We start from the raw sequence: 17,566 nt of genomic DNA, 5'->3' as shown, positions 1-17,566 counted from the left end.
TCCCGCCCAGACTCCACCCACACCTGCACCCTGCTCCCACACCCTCCTTATGCCCAGACCCCACCCACACCCGCACCCCACTGCCACCCTCTCCTCCTGCCCAGACACCACCCACACCTCCAGCCCACTTCTGCACCCTGTCATGCCCAGACTCTGCCCACACCTGCACCTCACTCCAGCACCCTCCTCCCACCCAGACCCTGCCCCCACCTCCATCCTGCTCCTGCACGCTCCTCCCTCCCAAACCCCGCCCACACCTCCACCCTGATCCCACACCCACCTCCTACCTGCTCCTGCACCTCCTCCCATCCAGACTCCACCCCCACCTCCATTCCATTCTTGCAGAGCCTCATGGGACTAGACCCAGGTACCAGAAGAGTTAATCCAGCCCTGGGGGTAACCCTGAGCCTCAGCACCTCCCCCACCCCCATGGGGCTGGAGTTTAAGGGGAGCAAGGGGGAGTCTTTTTCCTCTCTTCTCACTTGGTGGTCAGATCAGCGAGGGTGTTTTATTCCCTGCTTCTTGCTAGTCTGTGACCCTGACTGATTTTTCTGTGGCTCTGTGGCCCCCCAGCCCCAAAAAGATTCCCCACCCTGCCTTAGGAGATTAGAGAGGTGTTTAATACCAAAGAGGAGACAGGGAATTTACAGTGATTCACATTGTCTTGAACGTTCATGGCAAAGGAGGGAGATCTGATGAAACGTAGGAGAATCGAAACATCCTCCTTACTCGCAAATAGTCTGAGACTCATTGCGACAGGTAAAGAGACGCAATCACATTTCATTGGGCCAGAGATATTTTCAGCACAAGGGGTTCTCCACTCACACTGAAGTGGGCGGGAGACCTGGCACGTGACCACAGGTGAGGCGGAGACCTTGGAAGAAAGCACAGCGTCATAATATTTACAGCTCTTCATTAACCTTATGACACAGTGAGGGGAAACTGAGGCAGCATGGTGGGGAGGAGCAGAGTGGGTTCCCACAGAGGCTAAAAAGTGTCTGGGTTCATTGATGCCAGGGGTATCGGCGAGTAACTGCTGATGGAGCCATCCTTCTCGGTTCTGTTTATCGACCACCTGGAGCCTGCCAAGGAGGGAATCAACATGATGTCTCTTGGAGTGATCCTGTCCCACGTTAAGACACCGGAATCCCAAAGAGTAGGTCCCATTCCCCTTCCTACCGTCTCTCCCTTTTGCACCAGCATCGCACAGTTACCAAATTACCCATGATTTCAGCAGAATCTCCTTCTAGGAAACTCCCCGCTGTCTTTTAGTTCAAATTACCCACTGTCCTTTGCACTGAAATCCTGCATTAGCAAATCACCCATGATCCCTTGCAAGGCAGTCCTTTGCAATAGGCTTTTGCGAGACTATCAATTAGAGGCAGTGTGTGATTTCTCTAGAATCTCCTTGATATGGAGACTTGAATTTTCATCCTGGATGGCAGATTCCCCCTTCCCACCCACCTCTCTCCTGTGCCCACGCACCTTTCCTTTTCCTCACGCAGAGACAGAGGAGGAATAGCAGTAAAACCAGAGCCAGCACACCAGCTGCAGCCCCCGCCACCAGGGGGATGGGCAGCGACGTGACACCTGAGGAAAGGGCAGAAGGGGAGGAGTTAACAGGCAGGAATCATAGGGAAAGAAGAGTGAATATGGATCTACTAGATCGACTCCACCCCAGCTGGTGCAAAGAATCCCAGGTGCCCTTCCTTTTAACGAATGGTTTTCTGCCTGCCCGATGCTTTTCGGGGCCAGCCTGCGATGTGATTGGATTTTGATAGGACCGTGCAAAACATCATCACAATTACCATTCTATGTTGGCACCAAATCTTGTGCAGGGAGAGCACAAAACAAAGTGTCTATTGCCAGCTGAGGGTGCACCGATTGGGTTTCCATGAGTCACATGCCTTTTTGGGGGGCGAGGGGATGAGCCTTTGTGTTTGATGGGGTTGTTCCTGGGAAATTAGCAACAGACCTGGTGGAACTGGTGTGGAACTAGTTGAGCGAATCAGAGCACTTGGTTGGCAGGGGACATTAAGTGGTGCCAATCCACACTGGAGGAACTAGGCTGGGAGTATTCAGACAAACCTGTAAGTCATGGCTGCTGCCTAACAAAGGGACTGAGTCGTTCATGGGCAAGTTGAAATCAGGGAGGGGAAGACTGCATATTAGGAAAACGATTTGCCTAGGCGGGTGGGGAAGCACTAGGATGAGTTCCCTAGGGCGGGGGTGGAATCTCCATTTGTCATAACCATGAGGGTTAGTCAGCAGCCTGGGGACTAAGGGGTTAACTATGTCTCTATACCTAGTCAGGTAGCCGCTCAGCCAAAAGAAATGCAGTTAGAGATTTCAAACTGGGACAAAGGAATTTTGAGTTTTTCCCCTCCTTTCTCTCTGAGCCTGTTTGCTCTCTAGATACTGAGGGAGACAGAAGACATGTCTCTCTCCAAGAAAAAGGCTCTTCCGCATGTGTGTGTAGGATAAAGTTTAAATAAATCTGTCCAAATTTCTTGTTTTCTGGGTTGGGAATTTGGATCTGATGTCTGAGCTGTCAGAAATGGACTTTCTTCTCTCTGAAACCAAGTTTTGGCCCATGTGGGAATCCTCAATGACTCTATTAATTGGTGGTCTTCCTATCTAGCTGTTCCAACTCTGCTTGTAATTGGAGTATTGTTTTAATAATAAAAGTTTGTTCTTTTTTTCTTAACCGGGTATTGGTTCATTTCTGTGTCCTGGAAAATCTGTCTGTGGGATCTGCAGGCCTCTGAAGAGGGGACAGCAGCTCGTATTTTCTTTTTTTCTTTTTAAGTTTTTTGGAGAAAAGAATTTGTGGGCTCTGAGGTTGGTTTCAAGTGTTCACCCCTGGACGCCATTTTGGGAGGATTAAAGAGATTCCCTCCACGCAGACATGGTCCTAAAAAGGGCCCTGGAGGTTACTCCATTGGTCTTCCATTAAGGTCACCACTCCGGGTGCAAGGCGATGGCCTGCTGGACTTTTTGGTGGCCAACATGGCAAAGACAAGCATTCTGAAGGACAGGTTGGGTGTGCCTTGTAGTACAAGATCACGACTTTGGGGCTGTAAATAATTAGGAAGCAATTCAGCCGGCTATGAGCCCATCTGCAAACCCACAATATGACACAGCCCTAGGGACATGCCAGCACCAGAAGGTTACATGGGGGCACTGCAGTATGATTCCTGAGTCTTGTTAATATCCCCTTTTTAACATGGCATCACTTTGGAAGGAGAAGAGGGGCCGCTGGTGTGATCCAGGGGTTCTTACTGGGGTTCTGGGACACTCACCTTTCACAGTGACAGCCACGGCCTGGCTCCTGGGGGAGGCGACCCACCGCCCATTCACCTTCTCCTCGTACCCACAGGTGAATTCCCCGGCCATGTCAAGGCCAGCCTGGGGGATGGTCAGCTCAGGCTCTGAGGCACTAGTGTCGATCTTGGTCCCGTTCTTGTAGAAGTGAAACCTCTGTTCGCTGGGGACCTTGGGAGCCATGCAGGTGAAGTTCAGGGGCAGGCCTTCATCCACGGCTCCCGATGAGGGATTCACCCTCAGCACAGACGGGGGAAGGGGCTCTGGGAGCAGAAGAAAAATGGGGGTGCTCACTAGCAGGACCACAAGCTACCTGTCATGGAGAGGCAGGGATGGTGTGATGTTTAGTAGGGCAGCAGAGGGTGGGGCGGGGAAGGGGCAGCTATACTGTATAATGGGCACTAGGGCAGCAGAGGCTGGAGTGGGAAAGGGGTGACCATCGTGGGTGTTTGGAAGTATACTGTACAATGGGCACTAGGGGCAGCAGAGGGTGGGGCGGGGAAGGGGCGGCTATACTGTATAATGGGCACTAGGGGGCAGCAGAGGGTGGGGCGGGGAAGGGGCGGCTATACTGTATAATGGGCACTGGGGGCAGCAGAGGGTGGGTGGGGAAGGGGCGGCTATACTGTATAATGGGCACTGGGGGCAGCAGAGGGTGGGTGGAGAAGGGGCGGCTATACTGTATAATGGGCACTAGGGCAGCAGAGGCTGGAGTGGGAAAGGGGTGACCATGGTGGGTGTTTGGAAGTATACTGTACAATGGGCACTAGGGGCAGCAGAGGGTGAGGTGGGGAAGGGGCGGCTATACTGTATAATGGGCACTAGGGGCAGCAGAGGGTGGGGCGGGGAAGGGGCGGCTATACTGTATAATGGGCACTAGGGGGCAGCAGAGGGTGGGGCGGGGAAGGGGCGGCTATACTGTATAATGGGCACTAGGGGGCAGCAGAGGGTGGGCGGGGAAGGGGCGGCTATACTGTATAATGGGCACTAGGGGGCAGCAGAGGGTGGGGCGGGGAAGGGGCGGCTATACTGTATAACGGGCACTAGGGGCAGCAGAGGGTGAGGTGGGGAAGGGGCGGCTATACTGTATCACGGGCACTAGGGGGCAGCAGAGGGTGGGGCGGGGAAGGGCCGGCTATACTGTATAATGGGCACTAGGGGCAGCAGAGGGTGGGGCGGGGAAGGGCCGGCTATACTGTATAATGGGCACTAGGGGGCAGCAGAGGGTGGGGCGGGGAAGGGGCGGCTATACTGTATAATGGGCACTAGGGCAGCAGAGGGCGGGGTGAGGAAGGGGCAGCTATACTGTAGACTGGGCACTAGGGCACCAGGGTGGGGAAGGTGTAGTTATATTGTATTAGGGGCAGGAGAAGTTCTGCATGATAGTGCTAGGAAGTTTAATGCTTTGGGGGGGGAGTGTCTGTGTGTGTGTCCGTCCAGGCCATACAAAGTGTTCCGTGTGCTTAGGGATGGTTGTGTCCCCCTACGGCAGCCTCACCTTTCAAGGTGACCATCACAGCCTGGCTCCTGGTGGAGGGAATCCATCTCCCACTGTCCTTCTCCTCGTACCCGCAGGAGTATTCCCCAGAGCTGCTGGTATCCGCCCGCGGGATGCTCAGCACGGCGACGTTCCAAGGTGAGGTGTCTGGTGACGTGATGTTTTTCTCGGCTCCTGCCTTTAACTCGGCTCCGTGCTGGTAAAAGTGGAACCTCCGCTCCAGGGCGTCCCCGGGGGCCATGCAGGTGATGAAGAGGGGGTGCCCTTCATTCACCTCTTTGGACGGGGGGTCCACATTCAATGTCGGCTCTGCAGGGGGGCCTGAGGAGAAAAGCAGCATGTGAGGGCCACCTGGGCAGGACATGGAGGAAAGAGAAGATACGGTTTGGAGAATGGAACGAGCATGGCTTCCATCCCGCCATGGCGGTGGAGACTCGGTTGGAGCGGGACAGAGAAATGCACCCCCCCAAAGACAGTTATTGGGTTACCCTACTGAACAGTAAAGAGGAGGGTCTTGGCTTTCCCTGGGCAACCAGATGGATTGCGCCCTTGGCCACTCCTGGGTTTTTCATTTGGGTGGCCCATCCGTTGTTGCTAGTCGGGCGGCCACGGTTCTCACGTACCCTGTGAGCCGCCCTATTGGAAGAGCGTTAGTATCTGGGCAGCCATGTTGGGCAGAGACGCTGTTGTCACTGTAGCAGCTGTGTCTACCGTTCCTTAGGCTGAGTGCAAGCCACCGTATTCCACACGCATGTTCACCTGCAGCCATGCAGGTGCCAGGCTGCCAGCCATGTGGGGTGGCCACGAGTAATTGTGGGGAGAATAACTGGGAAATCCCGTACGCCAGAGGAACCATGGGAGATATTCCTGCTCCCAAACAACTATGAGGCAGAGAGAGCCTCTTCTGTCATGGATATCCATGAAGAGCTATTGACCGACAATAGGTAAAAATGCATGTGGGTGTCTGTGTCTGTATATGTGTGTCTCTGTGTGTGTGTGTATGCATGCGTATCTGTGCGTATGCATATGTGTGTGTTTCTGTGTGTGTCCATACAGGCGATACTAAGTGTTCCGTGTGTCTAGACCTGGTTGTGTGTTCCTACGGCAGCCTCACCTTTCAAGGTGACCATCACAGCCTGGCTCCTGGTGGAGGGAATCCATCTCCCGCTGTCCTTCTCCTCGTACCCGCAAGAGTATTCACCAGAGCTGTTGGTATCCGCCCGCGGGATGCTCAGCACGGCGACGTTCCAAGGTGGGGTGTCAGGCGCTGTGATATGGGTCTCGGACCCTGCCTCGATCTCTGCTCCGTGCTGGTAGAAGTGGAACCTCCGCTCCGCGGCGTGCCCGGGAGCCGTGCAGGTGATGACGAGAGGGTGCCCTTCATTCGCCTCTCTGGATGGGGGGTTCACACTTAACATCGGCTCTGCAGGGGGGTCTGAGGAGGACAGCAGCGTGTGAGGTGCCACCCAGGCAGGAGAGGGAGGAAAGAGAAGATGTGGGTTGGAGAATGGGATGGGTGTGGCTTCCATCCCGCCATGGCGGTGGAGAAACAGTTGGAGCGGGACAGAGAAATGTACCCCCCAAATACGGTTATTGGGTTACCCTACAGAGTGGGAAAGAGGAGGGTCTTGGCTTTCCCTGGGTGATCAGATGGATTGCGCCCTTGGCCACTCCTGGGTTTTTCAGTTGGGCGGCCCGTCCTTTGTTGCTAGTCGGGCGGCCTCGTTTCTCACGTACCCAGTGAGCCACCATATTGCAGGAGCGTCAGTGTCTGGGAAGCTATGTTGGGCAGAGACACTGTTGTCTCTGTAGTGGCTGGGTTTACTATTCCTTAGGCTGAGTGCGAGCCGCCATATTCCATGGGTATGTTAACCGGCAGCCACGCAGGTGCCAGGTCATGTGGGGTGGCCACGAGTAATTGTGGGGAGAACGGCTGGGAAATTCCATATGCCAGAGGAGCCACGGGAGAGATTCCTGCTCCCGAACAACTATGGGGTAGACAGAGCCTCTTCCGCCATGGAGACCCATGAAGAGCTATTGACCGACAATAGGTAGAAACGCATTTGTGTCTGTGTGTCTGTATGAGTGTGTGTGTGTGTGTGTCTCTATGTGTGTGTGTATGCATGTGTATCTGTGTGTATGCATACGTGTGTGTGTCTCTGTGTGTTTGTGTGTCTGTGTGTTTGTTTCTGTGCTTACATGAATGTGTGTGCCTGTGTGTGTATAGATATGTGTCTGTGGGTATGCATACATGTGTGTGTGTCTGTGTTTGTCTCTGTGTCTCTGTGTGTGTATATATATGTATCTGTGTGCATACTTGTGTGTGTCTGTGTGTTTTTGTATACATGCATGTCTGTATATACGTGTGTCTGTGTCTGTGTGTTTGTGTGTCTGTGTGCATAGATGAGTGTCTGTGTGTATGCATACGTGTGTGTCTCTGTGTATGTTTGTCTGCGTGTGTATATATGCATATCTCTGTGTATGCATGCGTGTCTGTCTATGTGCATACATGTGTGTCTGTGTGTATTCATGCATTTTTGTGCATCTGTGAAAAACCTTCACAACAAGAATTGCAATGCTAGGACTGTAGTAACACGAAGGCCTAAAACATAAGCCCATGAAGGTCAGATCTGAGGCCTGAGGCCTAGCTGAGAATGAACAAAACATGGTGAACATAAAGCAGAGCTAAGCTGTGAGCAAAAGCAGCCCCCTGCTCACAGTCCCATCATGAACAGGGCTCAGACTTATCGATAACAGGTCCAGGGCTAACACTAACTGGTCATTGGGACTGACCATCAGTTGTAAGCGCATTCGAAAAGACAATGGTACCACTTCCCATGGATACCGACTCCTGGTGAGGAAAAGGGTCTAAGATTCCTCCCCACGGATACTGACTCTGGTTCAGGAAAATAGCGAGGTTGATGCATGATGGACGGAGATGGTCTAATCAGATCACGAGGCACAAGGGGATGGGTGGTTGTCTGGCAACATCAGGTGGTGGCAGCCTCACACATCGGCAGTGATGTGTTCGTGCCTGTATATAGGGTGGTGTCTCAGGGGACAATCTTTGAACGGCTGAGGGGGGCAATGGAAGTGTTCCATTGTGTTGAGCTGTTCCATTGCTACGGGATGCAACTGTGTCGCGGTTCAGTAGTCTATTGAAAACTATGACTGTATTTCGCGTCACAATAAACCTGGCTTGGCGTCTGTGATCCTTATCTAGTTTGTGGTCTTTGGGGTTTCTCACGGGGTCTGCTGTGGAGACTTAGTGCACAAGTCTACACGTCCCACAGCACGGAGCACACACACAAGCAGCCATCTGGTTGTCATTGTCGGAGGGGCCAGAGACGTCGCAACAGTGAGTCCTGGCCCCTGCGAACTAACAGTTGCCTGGAGAACTACATTGGTGACCCCACCCCTGATCTGGTAAGCAAGGAGGCTACCCCCTATAGCAGTCGCGCTCGAACCTGACAGAACACCACAAGCTAGGGAACCACGATGAGCAGAACATAATAAAGAAGGGGGTCCCACACTATGGGTACATCTAGACTACAGGCTTTTGTGAACAGAGGCTTTGTTGACAGGTACCGTCGACAATGCTTCTGTCGACAAAGGGCGTCTAGATTGCATCCAGTTCTGTCAACAAAGCAAGCCGCTTTGTCGACATGAGAGTGTAGACACAAAGGACAGTGTAGCTGCAATAATGCCTTCTGTCGACAGAACTCTGTTGAGAAAAGGTGTTATTCCTCATAGACTGACGTTTACCACCGTCAACAAAACTACCGAGTTCTGTTGACGTTATGTATACGCAGGTATAGTTTTGTCTATACGCAGGTATAATTTTGTCCACAAAAGTCCACTTTTGTCAACAAAACCCTGTAGTCTAGACACACCCTTTATGCCTAGCTACTTCCATGTCTACAGGCTAGTGAGGGAGGAAGGAAGACACATGATAGATAGATAGATAGATAGATAGATAGATAGATAGATAGATAGATAGATAGATAGATAGATAGATAGATAGATAGATAGATAGATAGATAGAGGGGGTGTGTGGGGATAGATAGATAGATAGATAGATAGATAGATAGATAGATAGATAGATAGATAGATAGATAGATAGATAGATAGATAGATAGAGGAGGTGTATGGGGATAGATAGATGGATCTATCTCACCTTTGACTTTGATGGTGATACCGTCACTGTGCCTGGACTTTGTGAAATGACCGGGCCTGCCCGTGTAATAGGCACAGCTGTACTCCCCCGCATCGCGGGGCCCAGTGATATTGAGGTTATAGGTCTGCTTCCATCGGGAGGACACTCTGGCTGTCACAGCCAACCCCTTGTCACTGTAGAAATGGAATTCTCTTATGGGAACCGGCAGGGGGTCAGCAGAGCACGTGAGAGCCACGGTGTCTCCGAGCAGGTACTCGTCCTTCCGGGGGTCTATGGAGAAGGTTGGGGCTGGATGTGGGTCTGGGGAGAGAAGGGTCCATTAGCACCAACTCAGAACCCACAGAGACCACAAACAGACCCCCTCATCTTTCCCACCCACAATGGATGAGAAGAGTCCATGGGAGGTTCCACCACCTTTCCCCCTGCTGCTGCATATGGAGTCCCCTAGCCTGAGTCTTCCCAGAGCCTGAGCCATAGGCTAGAAGAGGGAGCAGCTGCCTTGCATGCAACAGTCCAGAGGTGAGCACTGGGATGTTGGGGGGGCCCCTGCACCCCCACCCCTCAGGGCTGCCCCTTGGTGTGGTGGACGGAGGGAAACAGAGAAAGAGGAACCGGGAGCACCAGGCTGACGCAGGGCCAGGACTGTTCCCGACTGCGTGGGTGCGGTCAGAATGAGCTATCTTCCCTCGACCAGAGAAAAATGCTGAGTCAGCCTTTCCCAGAGCATAGTGCTCCGTTTCCCCCCATTCTGAGACACATAGAGACCCTCCCTCCCATGGCTCGGCCCTCCTCTCTGGGGCGAGGTTGGAACGAACCGGGTGGATCGGTGGAAGGAGCAAAGGAGTCGGAGATTTCTGGGTTCACACACACACACACCCCCCTGCCACCCCCGAACTGCCCTGCCACATCCCACAGATTCAGTGGAAGGAAATACCCCACCTCAGCTTCCAAGACATCCCCACCCCCCATCTCAGCAGGGACAGCAGGCTATAAGGTGCAAAGTGAAGGAGAGCGATATCTGGGCTCACATCCTCCCCGACCTTTCCTGCCACATCCGACAGCTGCAATGGGAGGAAGTACCCCACCCTGGCTTCCGAGACATCCCCACCCCAAGCAGTAGCATCTCGGCATGGACAGGCATGAGCATTACCTGCAGGGGACACTGGCCAGGGAAGGAACTGGAGAGAGGCTGGAAGAGAGAAGAGTGTTGATGAGATCTCCATGGACATGGGTTATGGGATGCCGGGGGGAAAGGGAGAAGAGGGTCAACAGAAGAAAGAAAGAGAAAAAGACGTAACTTACCCAACAGAGGGAGAAGGTGAATTAGTGCCATGCTAGCTGGTCCCTTGGGCTGGGAGCTGGGTTCTCACCTCCACCACTTGCCCTGTCTTCCTCGGAAGGGTGACTGACCCTTCTGTGCAGATCCCTTGAGAAGGACAATCCCATGACAGGGTGCATTGCTCATCCCTCGGCGCTCCCTGCCTCCCCCCCTCCGTCACATGGCTTGGGAGAAGTCACTGCCCCCCTCCCAGCACACAGGAAATCCTGCTGAGACCACAAATTCAACATCTTCTTCCCATGGCCCAGCTGTTCGCTGCTGGCCACAGACGCCATCTGTTCGCTGCTGCTTTTGGAGCGAGCTGCCCAACCTTTCCTGCTGCCCCCTCCCAGTCCAGGGCAAGGGCTCTTCTCCATCCCCTGCTGATGTCCCCCAAAGCCTGATTCTGGATCCCAGCTCCTCCACCGTCACTTCTCAGAGGCAGTGTGATGAAGTGGAGCGGGGCACTGGAGGGGTTCTGAGGGATTGCATGTAGAGGGGAGGCCTTCCATGTCCCAGAACAGAACCGGAGACCCCAGCGACCGGTGCCTGGCAGACCCAGCCAGAGGGAGGCCAGCGGGCTGCAGAAGGGACACCTCAGGACCTGAGCCAGCTGGCTGCAGAAGGGACACCTCAGGGCCTGAGCCAGCTGGTCCCAGCCAGGGGAGAAAAATGGACAGAGGAGAGGGGAGGTGGAGAAGAGAAGGGCCCAGGTGACCCTATGTACCTGGACAGAAGACAATGGACAGGGAAGGGGCTGCTGTTGGAGGGGGATCGGAGGCTAGGCCAGAAGGCAGGGGTTGTGAGATGGGGCAGGGGGGCAGACCAAGCCCACATGGCTGCAGGGGAAACTCAGATGAGCTGGGCTGAGGGGGGAGCAGGCCAAAGGTTCCTGTGCCAGGTTCAAAGCTCAGTATACCCTCCTATGGGATGCTGGCTTGGAGCTGCTCTGGGCTGGAGAACAGGGTTGTGCTGTCCCCACTGGGGGTGGAGGCCCCGGGCTGCTGAGGGAGTGGACTCCCCGAGAAGGGGCAGTCTCACTGTTGGGGGTTCCACCCAGAGAGCTGTGGGATGGTAACAAGGGCACACTCACTTTTCTCACCCACCTGGGAGACGGGTTTCTATCCTGGACCGTTTCCTGCCTTTGCTGGAAGTTTATCGGGGAATCGGTCTATCCACACAGGCCTCCTTCGCCTTCCCCTTGGCACCGGTAAACAATCATATCGCCTGTGGTTCCTAGTCACCACACAGTACTTTCTAACCAGCCACAGCAAATCCCACAGGGGTAGCCCAGCTAGGAAAAAAATTAACACGGAAGCAGGAACTGAAGGATGCTTCCCTCACAACCGGCTGGAAGCGAGAAACCCTGGGCGTGTCTATGCAAACACAGTTTGCTCCTGCTTCACTTGGGTTTGCTGGATATCCAGCCGAGGGGCCCGGGTTTGCTCAGGGCAATTGCTGCTTTCACTGGCAGTAGAGCTGCCCGTTGAGAATTCAGACCACTTGGAGCTGAGATGGGGCAGGTTTTCTCTCCATCCCGAAGAAGAGTTGAAAGTGACTAAAAGGCCGGTAGGTAGAGGTCACAGCTGAGAGGCGGAGGGTAGCGCATGGGGACCAAGCACCAGCCAGGAAAACAAGCAGCCAATTGGGTGACAGCTGAGAGATGCGAGGAGTGGCCAGTAGGGCAGAGCAGCCAGCCTGGATTATACTATAGGGTGACCCCAACACACCCCTAATCCCGGAAATTCAAGCGGCCAATGTAGACAGTGCTTTTCCGGAAATTCAAGCGGCCAATGTAGACAGCTGGCAAGTTTTTCCGCAAAAGCAGATGATTTTGCGGAAAACTTGCCAGTCTAGACACAGCCATGGAGGTATACCTATGTCACAGAACTGGAAGGGACCTTGAAAGTTCCTCAAGTCCAGTCCTCCGCCTTCAAAGCAGGACCCAATACTATTCCTGACAGATTTGACCCAGATCTCTAAATGACCTCTTATAGGTTGAACTCACAACCCTGTATTTAGCAGGTTAATGCACAAATCACTGAGCTATCTATTCCCTTTCTTCTGTGTGCTTCTGGTCTTCTTCCAGCCTTTTCGTCTTTCCTTCTGCTTCTGTTACTTCCGATCTTCCTGGTCTCCTTCTTGGACCCCAGTTTATATAATGAAACCTTAGCTCTTCCTTAGCTATTCCTTAACCAATTATTTTAGTATAATTTTACTAACCAATCATAGCAAACTGACCTAACCAATCATACCCACCTTAATTGATTTACACCTAGCAAAATTAATTATCCAGCAGACCGAAACAGACAGAGTATCAGAGGGGTAGCCATGTTAGTCTGAATCTGCAAAAACATGCATCTGACGAAGTGGGTCTTTGCTCACGAAAGCTTATGCTCCAACACTTTGGTTAGTCTATAAGGTGCCACAGGACTCCTAAACCAGACAGAGATCGTACAGTCCAACAATAGGAAAGTGTAATGACAATGATCATTGAATGAGGATTCAACAACATTCTCTATGGAGAAGCAGTTCCTTGCCAGACAGAATGGGGTGACTTCCGTTTTCTTTCCCCATCTTGAGACCCGGTGGCAGTGGGGAGCTATCGGGACAAAGTCCCCTTCTCAGTTTGGTGTGACACTATTTTAATACAATGGAGATGGAATGTGAGTGTGTGACTTGATGTCTTACAGCTAATGGCTGCTGATCTTCAGTCTGGCTGCACAAAAAGGCTTTGGCTGCCAATATGGCTTCAGGCCTTCCATAGGGTATGTCTACACTAGAAAGTTAGTTCGAACTAACGGACGTTAGTTCGAACTAACTTTCCTATGCGCTACACTAGCGCTTCGCTAGTTCGAATTTGAATCGAACTAGCGGAGCGCTTAGTTCGAACTAGGTAAACCTCATTTTACGAGGACTAACGCCTAGTTCGAACTAGCTAGTTCGAACTAAGGGCTGTGTAGCCCTTTAGTTCGAACTAGTGGGAGGCTAGCCCTCCCCAGGTTTCCCTGGTGGCCACTCTGGCCAACACCAGGGAAACTCTATGCCCCCCTCCCGGCCCCGGACCCCTTAAAGGGGCACGGGCTGGCTACGGTGCCCGTGCCAGGTGCAAGCCTGCCAGCACCCAGCCAGCAGACCCTGCACCTGGCACGGCACAGAGCCACCCACCCGATGCCCCCCAGCCCACCCCCTCTTGCCGGGACCAGGCTGGCGGCTCCCGGGAGCTTGCCCTGGACCGCAAGAGGCGGGCACCTTCCTGGGCTAGTGCGGACATCGTGGACCTCGTCCACGATCTCCGCACTAGGCACAGGAAAGTGGCCGTCTAGGGCAGGAGAGCTGCCAGCCTGGCCACCCAGGACCAGGTGTGCATGAAAATCAAGGGGGTCCACTGAGACCCCCGACACTGAGCCCTGAGCTTACAATGGCCGTCCTGGGTCAGACCAAAGGTCCATCTAGCCCAGTAGCCTGTCTGCCGACAGCGGCCAACCCTAGGGACCCTGGAGGGGATGGACCGAAGACAATGACCAAGCCATTTGTCTCGTGCCATCCCTCTCCAGCCTTCCACAAACTTTGGGCAGGGACACCACTCCTACCCTCTGGCTAATAGGACTCCATGGACCCAACCTCCATGACTTGATCTCACTTCCCTTTCAACTCTGTTCTAGTTGTAGCCTTCACAGCCTCCTGCAGCAAGGAGTTCCACAGGTTAACTATTTGCTTTGTCAACAACAACAACTTTCTCTTACTAGTTTCAAGCCTGCTACCCAGTCCTTTCCTTTGGTGTCCTCTAGTCCTTCTTTATGGGAACTCATGAAGAACTTTTCTGAATGCACCCTCTCCACCCAACCCCTGCTTTTAGAGACCTCTATCCTGTCCCCCCTCCGTCTCCTCTTTTCTAAGCTGAACAGTCCCAGTCTCTGTAGCCTCTCTTCATCTGGGACCTGTTCCCAACCCCTGATCATGTTAGTTGCCCTCCCCTCTCCCAGCCTTTCTCTTCCCCTCTCCCACCTCCTTTTCCCAGTCTCCCCCAGTTTTTTTCAATAAAGACAGAGTCAATGTTGGAAGAAACGTTATCTTTATTTTGTACATCAATAAGAAGGGGGGCTAGGGAAGGGCAAGTGGAAGGAGGTGAGGGAGGAATGGGGTACGAGCCCCCGATGGGGAGGACTGGGCTGGCTCTGCGGGCTTCTGGGGGTGGAAGCTCTCCTGCAGCCCCCCAATTACTCCCTCTCCCCAGATGGCAGCCTGCGGCAAGTGCAGCCGGGCTGATGGCCGAGTGGTGTGATGTGCCCAGTGTGGGCACTCAGGGCACTCCAAGCCAGAACTTCTTTGCAAGCGGGGCACCCCTTAGAACTGTGTGTCCGGGGTGGGGGTCGGGACCCTTTAAGCGCAGCCCTCGGCTAGCCTGAGACAGTATCTCCATGCTCTAAGTCCTCCTTTTATGCCCTGCCGGCACTGCTTCCGGCCATCATTAAGCCCTGTTCAGAGTCCACTCAATGTGGACTTACTAGTTCGAACTAGCAAAACGCTAGTTCGAACTAGTTTTTAGTTCTAGATGCGTTAGTTCGAACTAGCTTAGTTCGAATTAACTAATTCGAACTAAGTTAGTTCGAACTAGTGCTGTAGTGTAGACGTACCCATAGTGGTTACAGAAAAACCATATTGTTATGCCAGGCGATGGCGCGTCTATGTCGGGTTGAGAAAAGGTTTGGCCCGAGGACCGTACTTCCATAATTGTGTGGGTGGCTGGGGAGGCTTTGCCTCCCCAAATTGCCAGGCATGGACTGGCTCCCACCCACTTTATGACCCCTTGCTCCCCACTTCTGAGCACTCCCCTTGCCCCAGAACAGCCACCTCCTATCCACTCCTACCCCCGATCACTATCCCTTGACCACCTATCTGGAATCCTCCACTAACAGCCGCCTTTTTGCTCATGGACACCATTCTGAGTTGCAAACAACAGGAATCCATATTAGGGCTCCTTCTTCCCCCTCCTTTTCCTGCTCTTTCCGTACAGCAGGAAACCCTGGTACGATCTGCCCAGTAACGAGCTCACATGGGAAGAGACTGAACGGTTTCAATGAAGTCTGCGGAACAACTGCAGAAACTATATAGGGCCGCCTGTGGATCTGAGTGGCAGAGTGTTGTTGTGTCACAGCATGGGTATGCCGGTCTCACGCCTTGGGTAGCTGGGTGTGACTAGACTCACTTGCAAGCAAGGAGTGGGCAGCTATCCACCGCTCCTTATCATCCTCCCCACACTTACAGCCACAATGACGCAGGGGAAGGGAGGAGAAATTAAGACTTGTTATTGCCTGTGATAGTTAGACACCGCCCCTGCTCCAGCTGTTGCTGTTCCTGGTTGCTGGTTCTGACCCCTCCCGACCATCCGGAGCTGTGGCACGAAATCGAGGGAGAAAGCTGCAAGACATGGTACAATGTCGGCGGGTTTCTATCCAGCCACCTTCCTGCCCTTTTGGGACTATCTTGTGTCACAGTTCAGCTCCGTGTATTCTGTTTCCTATATTCCCTTGTAACAGTGGGGTCCTTATAGATCTGTGTGGCTGTGTCTAGACTGGCCAGTTTTTCCAGAAAATCAGCCGCTTTTCTGGAAAAACTTGCCAGCTGTCTACACTGGCCGCCTGAATTTCCGCAAAAGCATTGAATTCCTACTGTTTGAAATCAGTGCTTCTTGCGGAAATACTATGCTGCTCCCGTTCAGGCAAAAGTCCTTTTGCGCAAAACTTTTGTGCAAAAGGGCCAGTGTAGACAGCTCAGATTTGTTTTCCGCAAAAAAGCCCCGATCATGAAAATGGCGATCGAGGCTTTTTTGTGGAAAAGCGCGTCTAGATTGGCACGGACGCTTTTCCACAAAAAGTGCTTTAAAAGCATTTCTGGAAAATCAAGCCAGTCTAGACGTAGCCTATGTGTATCAGTTGTATAGTTAATACTTTCCTGTCATACCTTGTTTATCTCCCTTTTTCCTCTTGATAAAATCCCTTGGCTGCGTCTAGACTGGCAAGTATTTCTGCAAAAGCAGCTGCTTTTGCGCAAAAACTTGCCAGCTGTCTACTGTGGCCGCTTGATTTTGCGCAAAAGCACTGACGTTCTATTGTCCGAAATCAGTGCTTCTTGTGCAAATGTTTTGACGTTCCCGTTCGGGCAAAAGCCCTTTTCCGGAAATGTTTTTGCGCAAGAGGGCCAGTGTAGACAGCTAAAAACTGTTTTGCGCAAAAATGCCCCAATGGTGAAAATAGCAATCTGGGCTTTCTTCAGCAAAACTGTGTCTAGATTGGCATGAATGCTTTTCCGCAAAGAGTGCTTTTGCGGAAAAGCGTCCGTGCCAATCTAGACGCTCTTTTCCGCAAATGCTTTTAACGGAAAAACTTTTCCGTTAAAAGCATTTGCGGAAAATCATGCCAGTCTAGATGTAGCCCTTTAGTTTACCACTCTTGGTCTGTCTTCTTTTCTTTAGAGTAATCTATGATCAACCGATGACAGATGAGAGTGTGGGGACAGGCCTGACCGTTGACATTCCTTGCAACCAAGGTTTCTCGGCAAACATCACTTCCTAGCCGACCCCTCTGCTCCCCACTCCTGATGGCCCCTGGGACTTCTCACCCCCTATCCATCCCCATTCCTGCCTGCCCTCTCTCTGCCTCAGCATTATCCTCTGTCTCCGAGTCAACATCACCCCACTCCATCCAACCCTCCCCACCTCCTGACCGTGTTGTAAAAACATCCAAATTGGTAGTACAGCCAACTGAGGTTGTGGGGGAGGGGTAGGAAATGGAGGGGGGAGGGGACTTGGGGGTGAACCTACCTGGTTTGGAACTTGGTGACCAAACAGAGGGATCCCCTGACCTAGATGTGTTCTGCAGGCTCTCATTTGGCTCCCTCTGGTCTATGCGGAAGGATGTTCCTAGCTGGTTTTTCTGTCATCCATTGAACCTTCCTTTGTTATCCCTCCCTACTTGTGGATTCTGTTTCCTGATGAAGTGCAAGTTAAGGCAAGCTTGTGTTCCCCCTTTGGCTGACACAGACTTGCCTGGGCACAGCTGTGGGGTGTGGAGCAGGTGTAAATGTCACGTCACAGACAACAATGCCAGACATATTTCACCAGAACAATAATGATCAGCAAATTATGAGTTTCCAAATGATTCCTTAAAAGGCGTACTTTGTATCAAGATTGCAACAATAGTGCGTAAGATGGGAATACTGGGGTGTATTCTGTCACAGACACCCCACT

General features: G+C 52.7%; 1 protein-coding gene across 5 annotated transcripts in view; it reads right to left on the bottom strand.

The window, feature by feature from the left end:
• The window catches only part of LOC142821355 (basement membrane proteoglycan-like), a 38,516-nt gene that overhangs the window by 15,280 nt on the left and 5,670 nt on the right, over positions 1-17,566 (bottom strand). For 4 of the 5 annotated variants that reach the window (XM_089774506.1, XM_089774505.1, XM_089774510.1 and 1 more), the window contains 2 exons: positions 5,937-6,257; positions 4,823-5,143 (listed from right to left, as the gene is read on the bottom strand). In XM_089774506.1, coding sequence (XP_089630632.1) covers positions 4,823-5,143; positions 5,937-6,257 — 642 coding nt within the window. Of the gene's footprint in view, positions 1-4,822; positions 5,144-5,936; positions 6,258-8,999; positions 9,300-10,149; positions 10,189-10,301; positions 10,426-11,423; positions 11,605-17,566 lie in introns of those variants that run through there. The other variant, XM_089774511.1, reaches the window with a different exon arrangement.

Source organism: Pelodiscus sinensis, chromosome 30 (genome assembly GCF_052426305.1).
Source record: "Pelodiscus sinensis isolate ZL-2025 chromosome 30, ASM5242630v1, whole genome shotgun sequence".
NCBI lineage: Eukaryota > Metazoa > Chordata > Testudines > Trionychidae > Pelodiscus > Pelodiscus sinensis.
The sequence above is the reverse complement of the archived record's forward strand: the minus strand, read 5'-3'. Positions and strand labels throughout refer to the sequence as shown.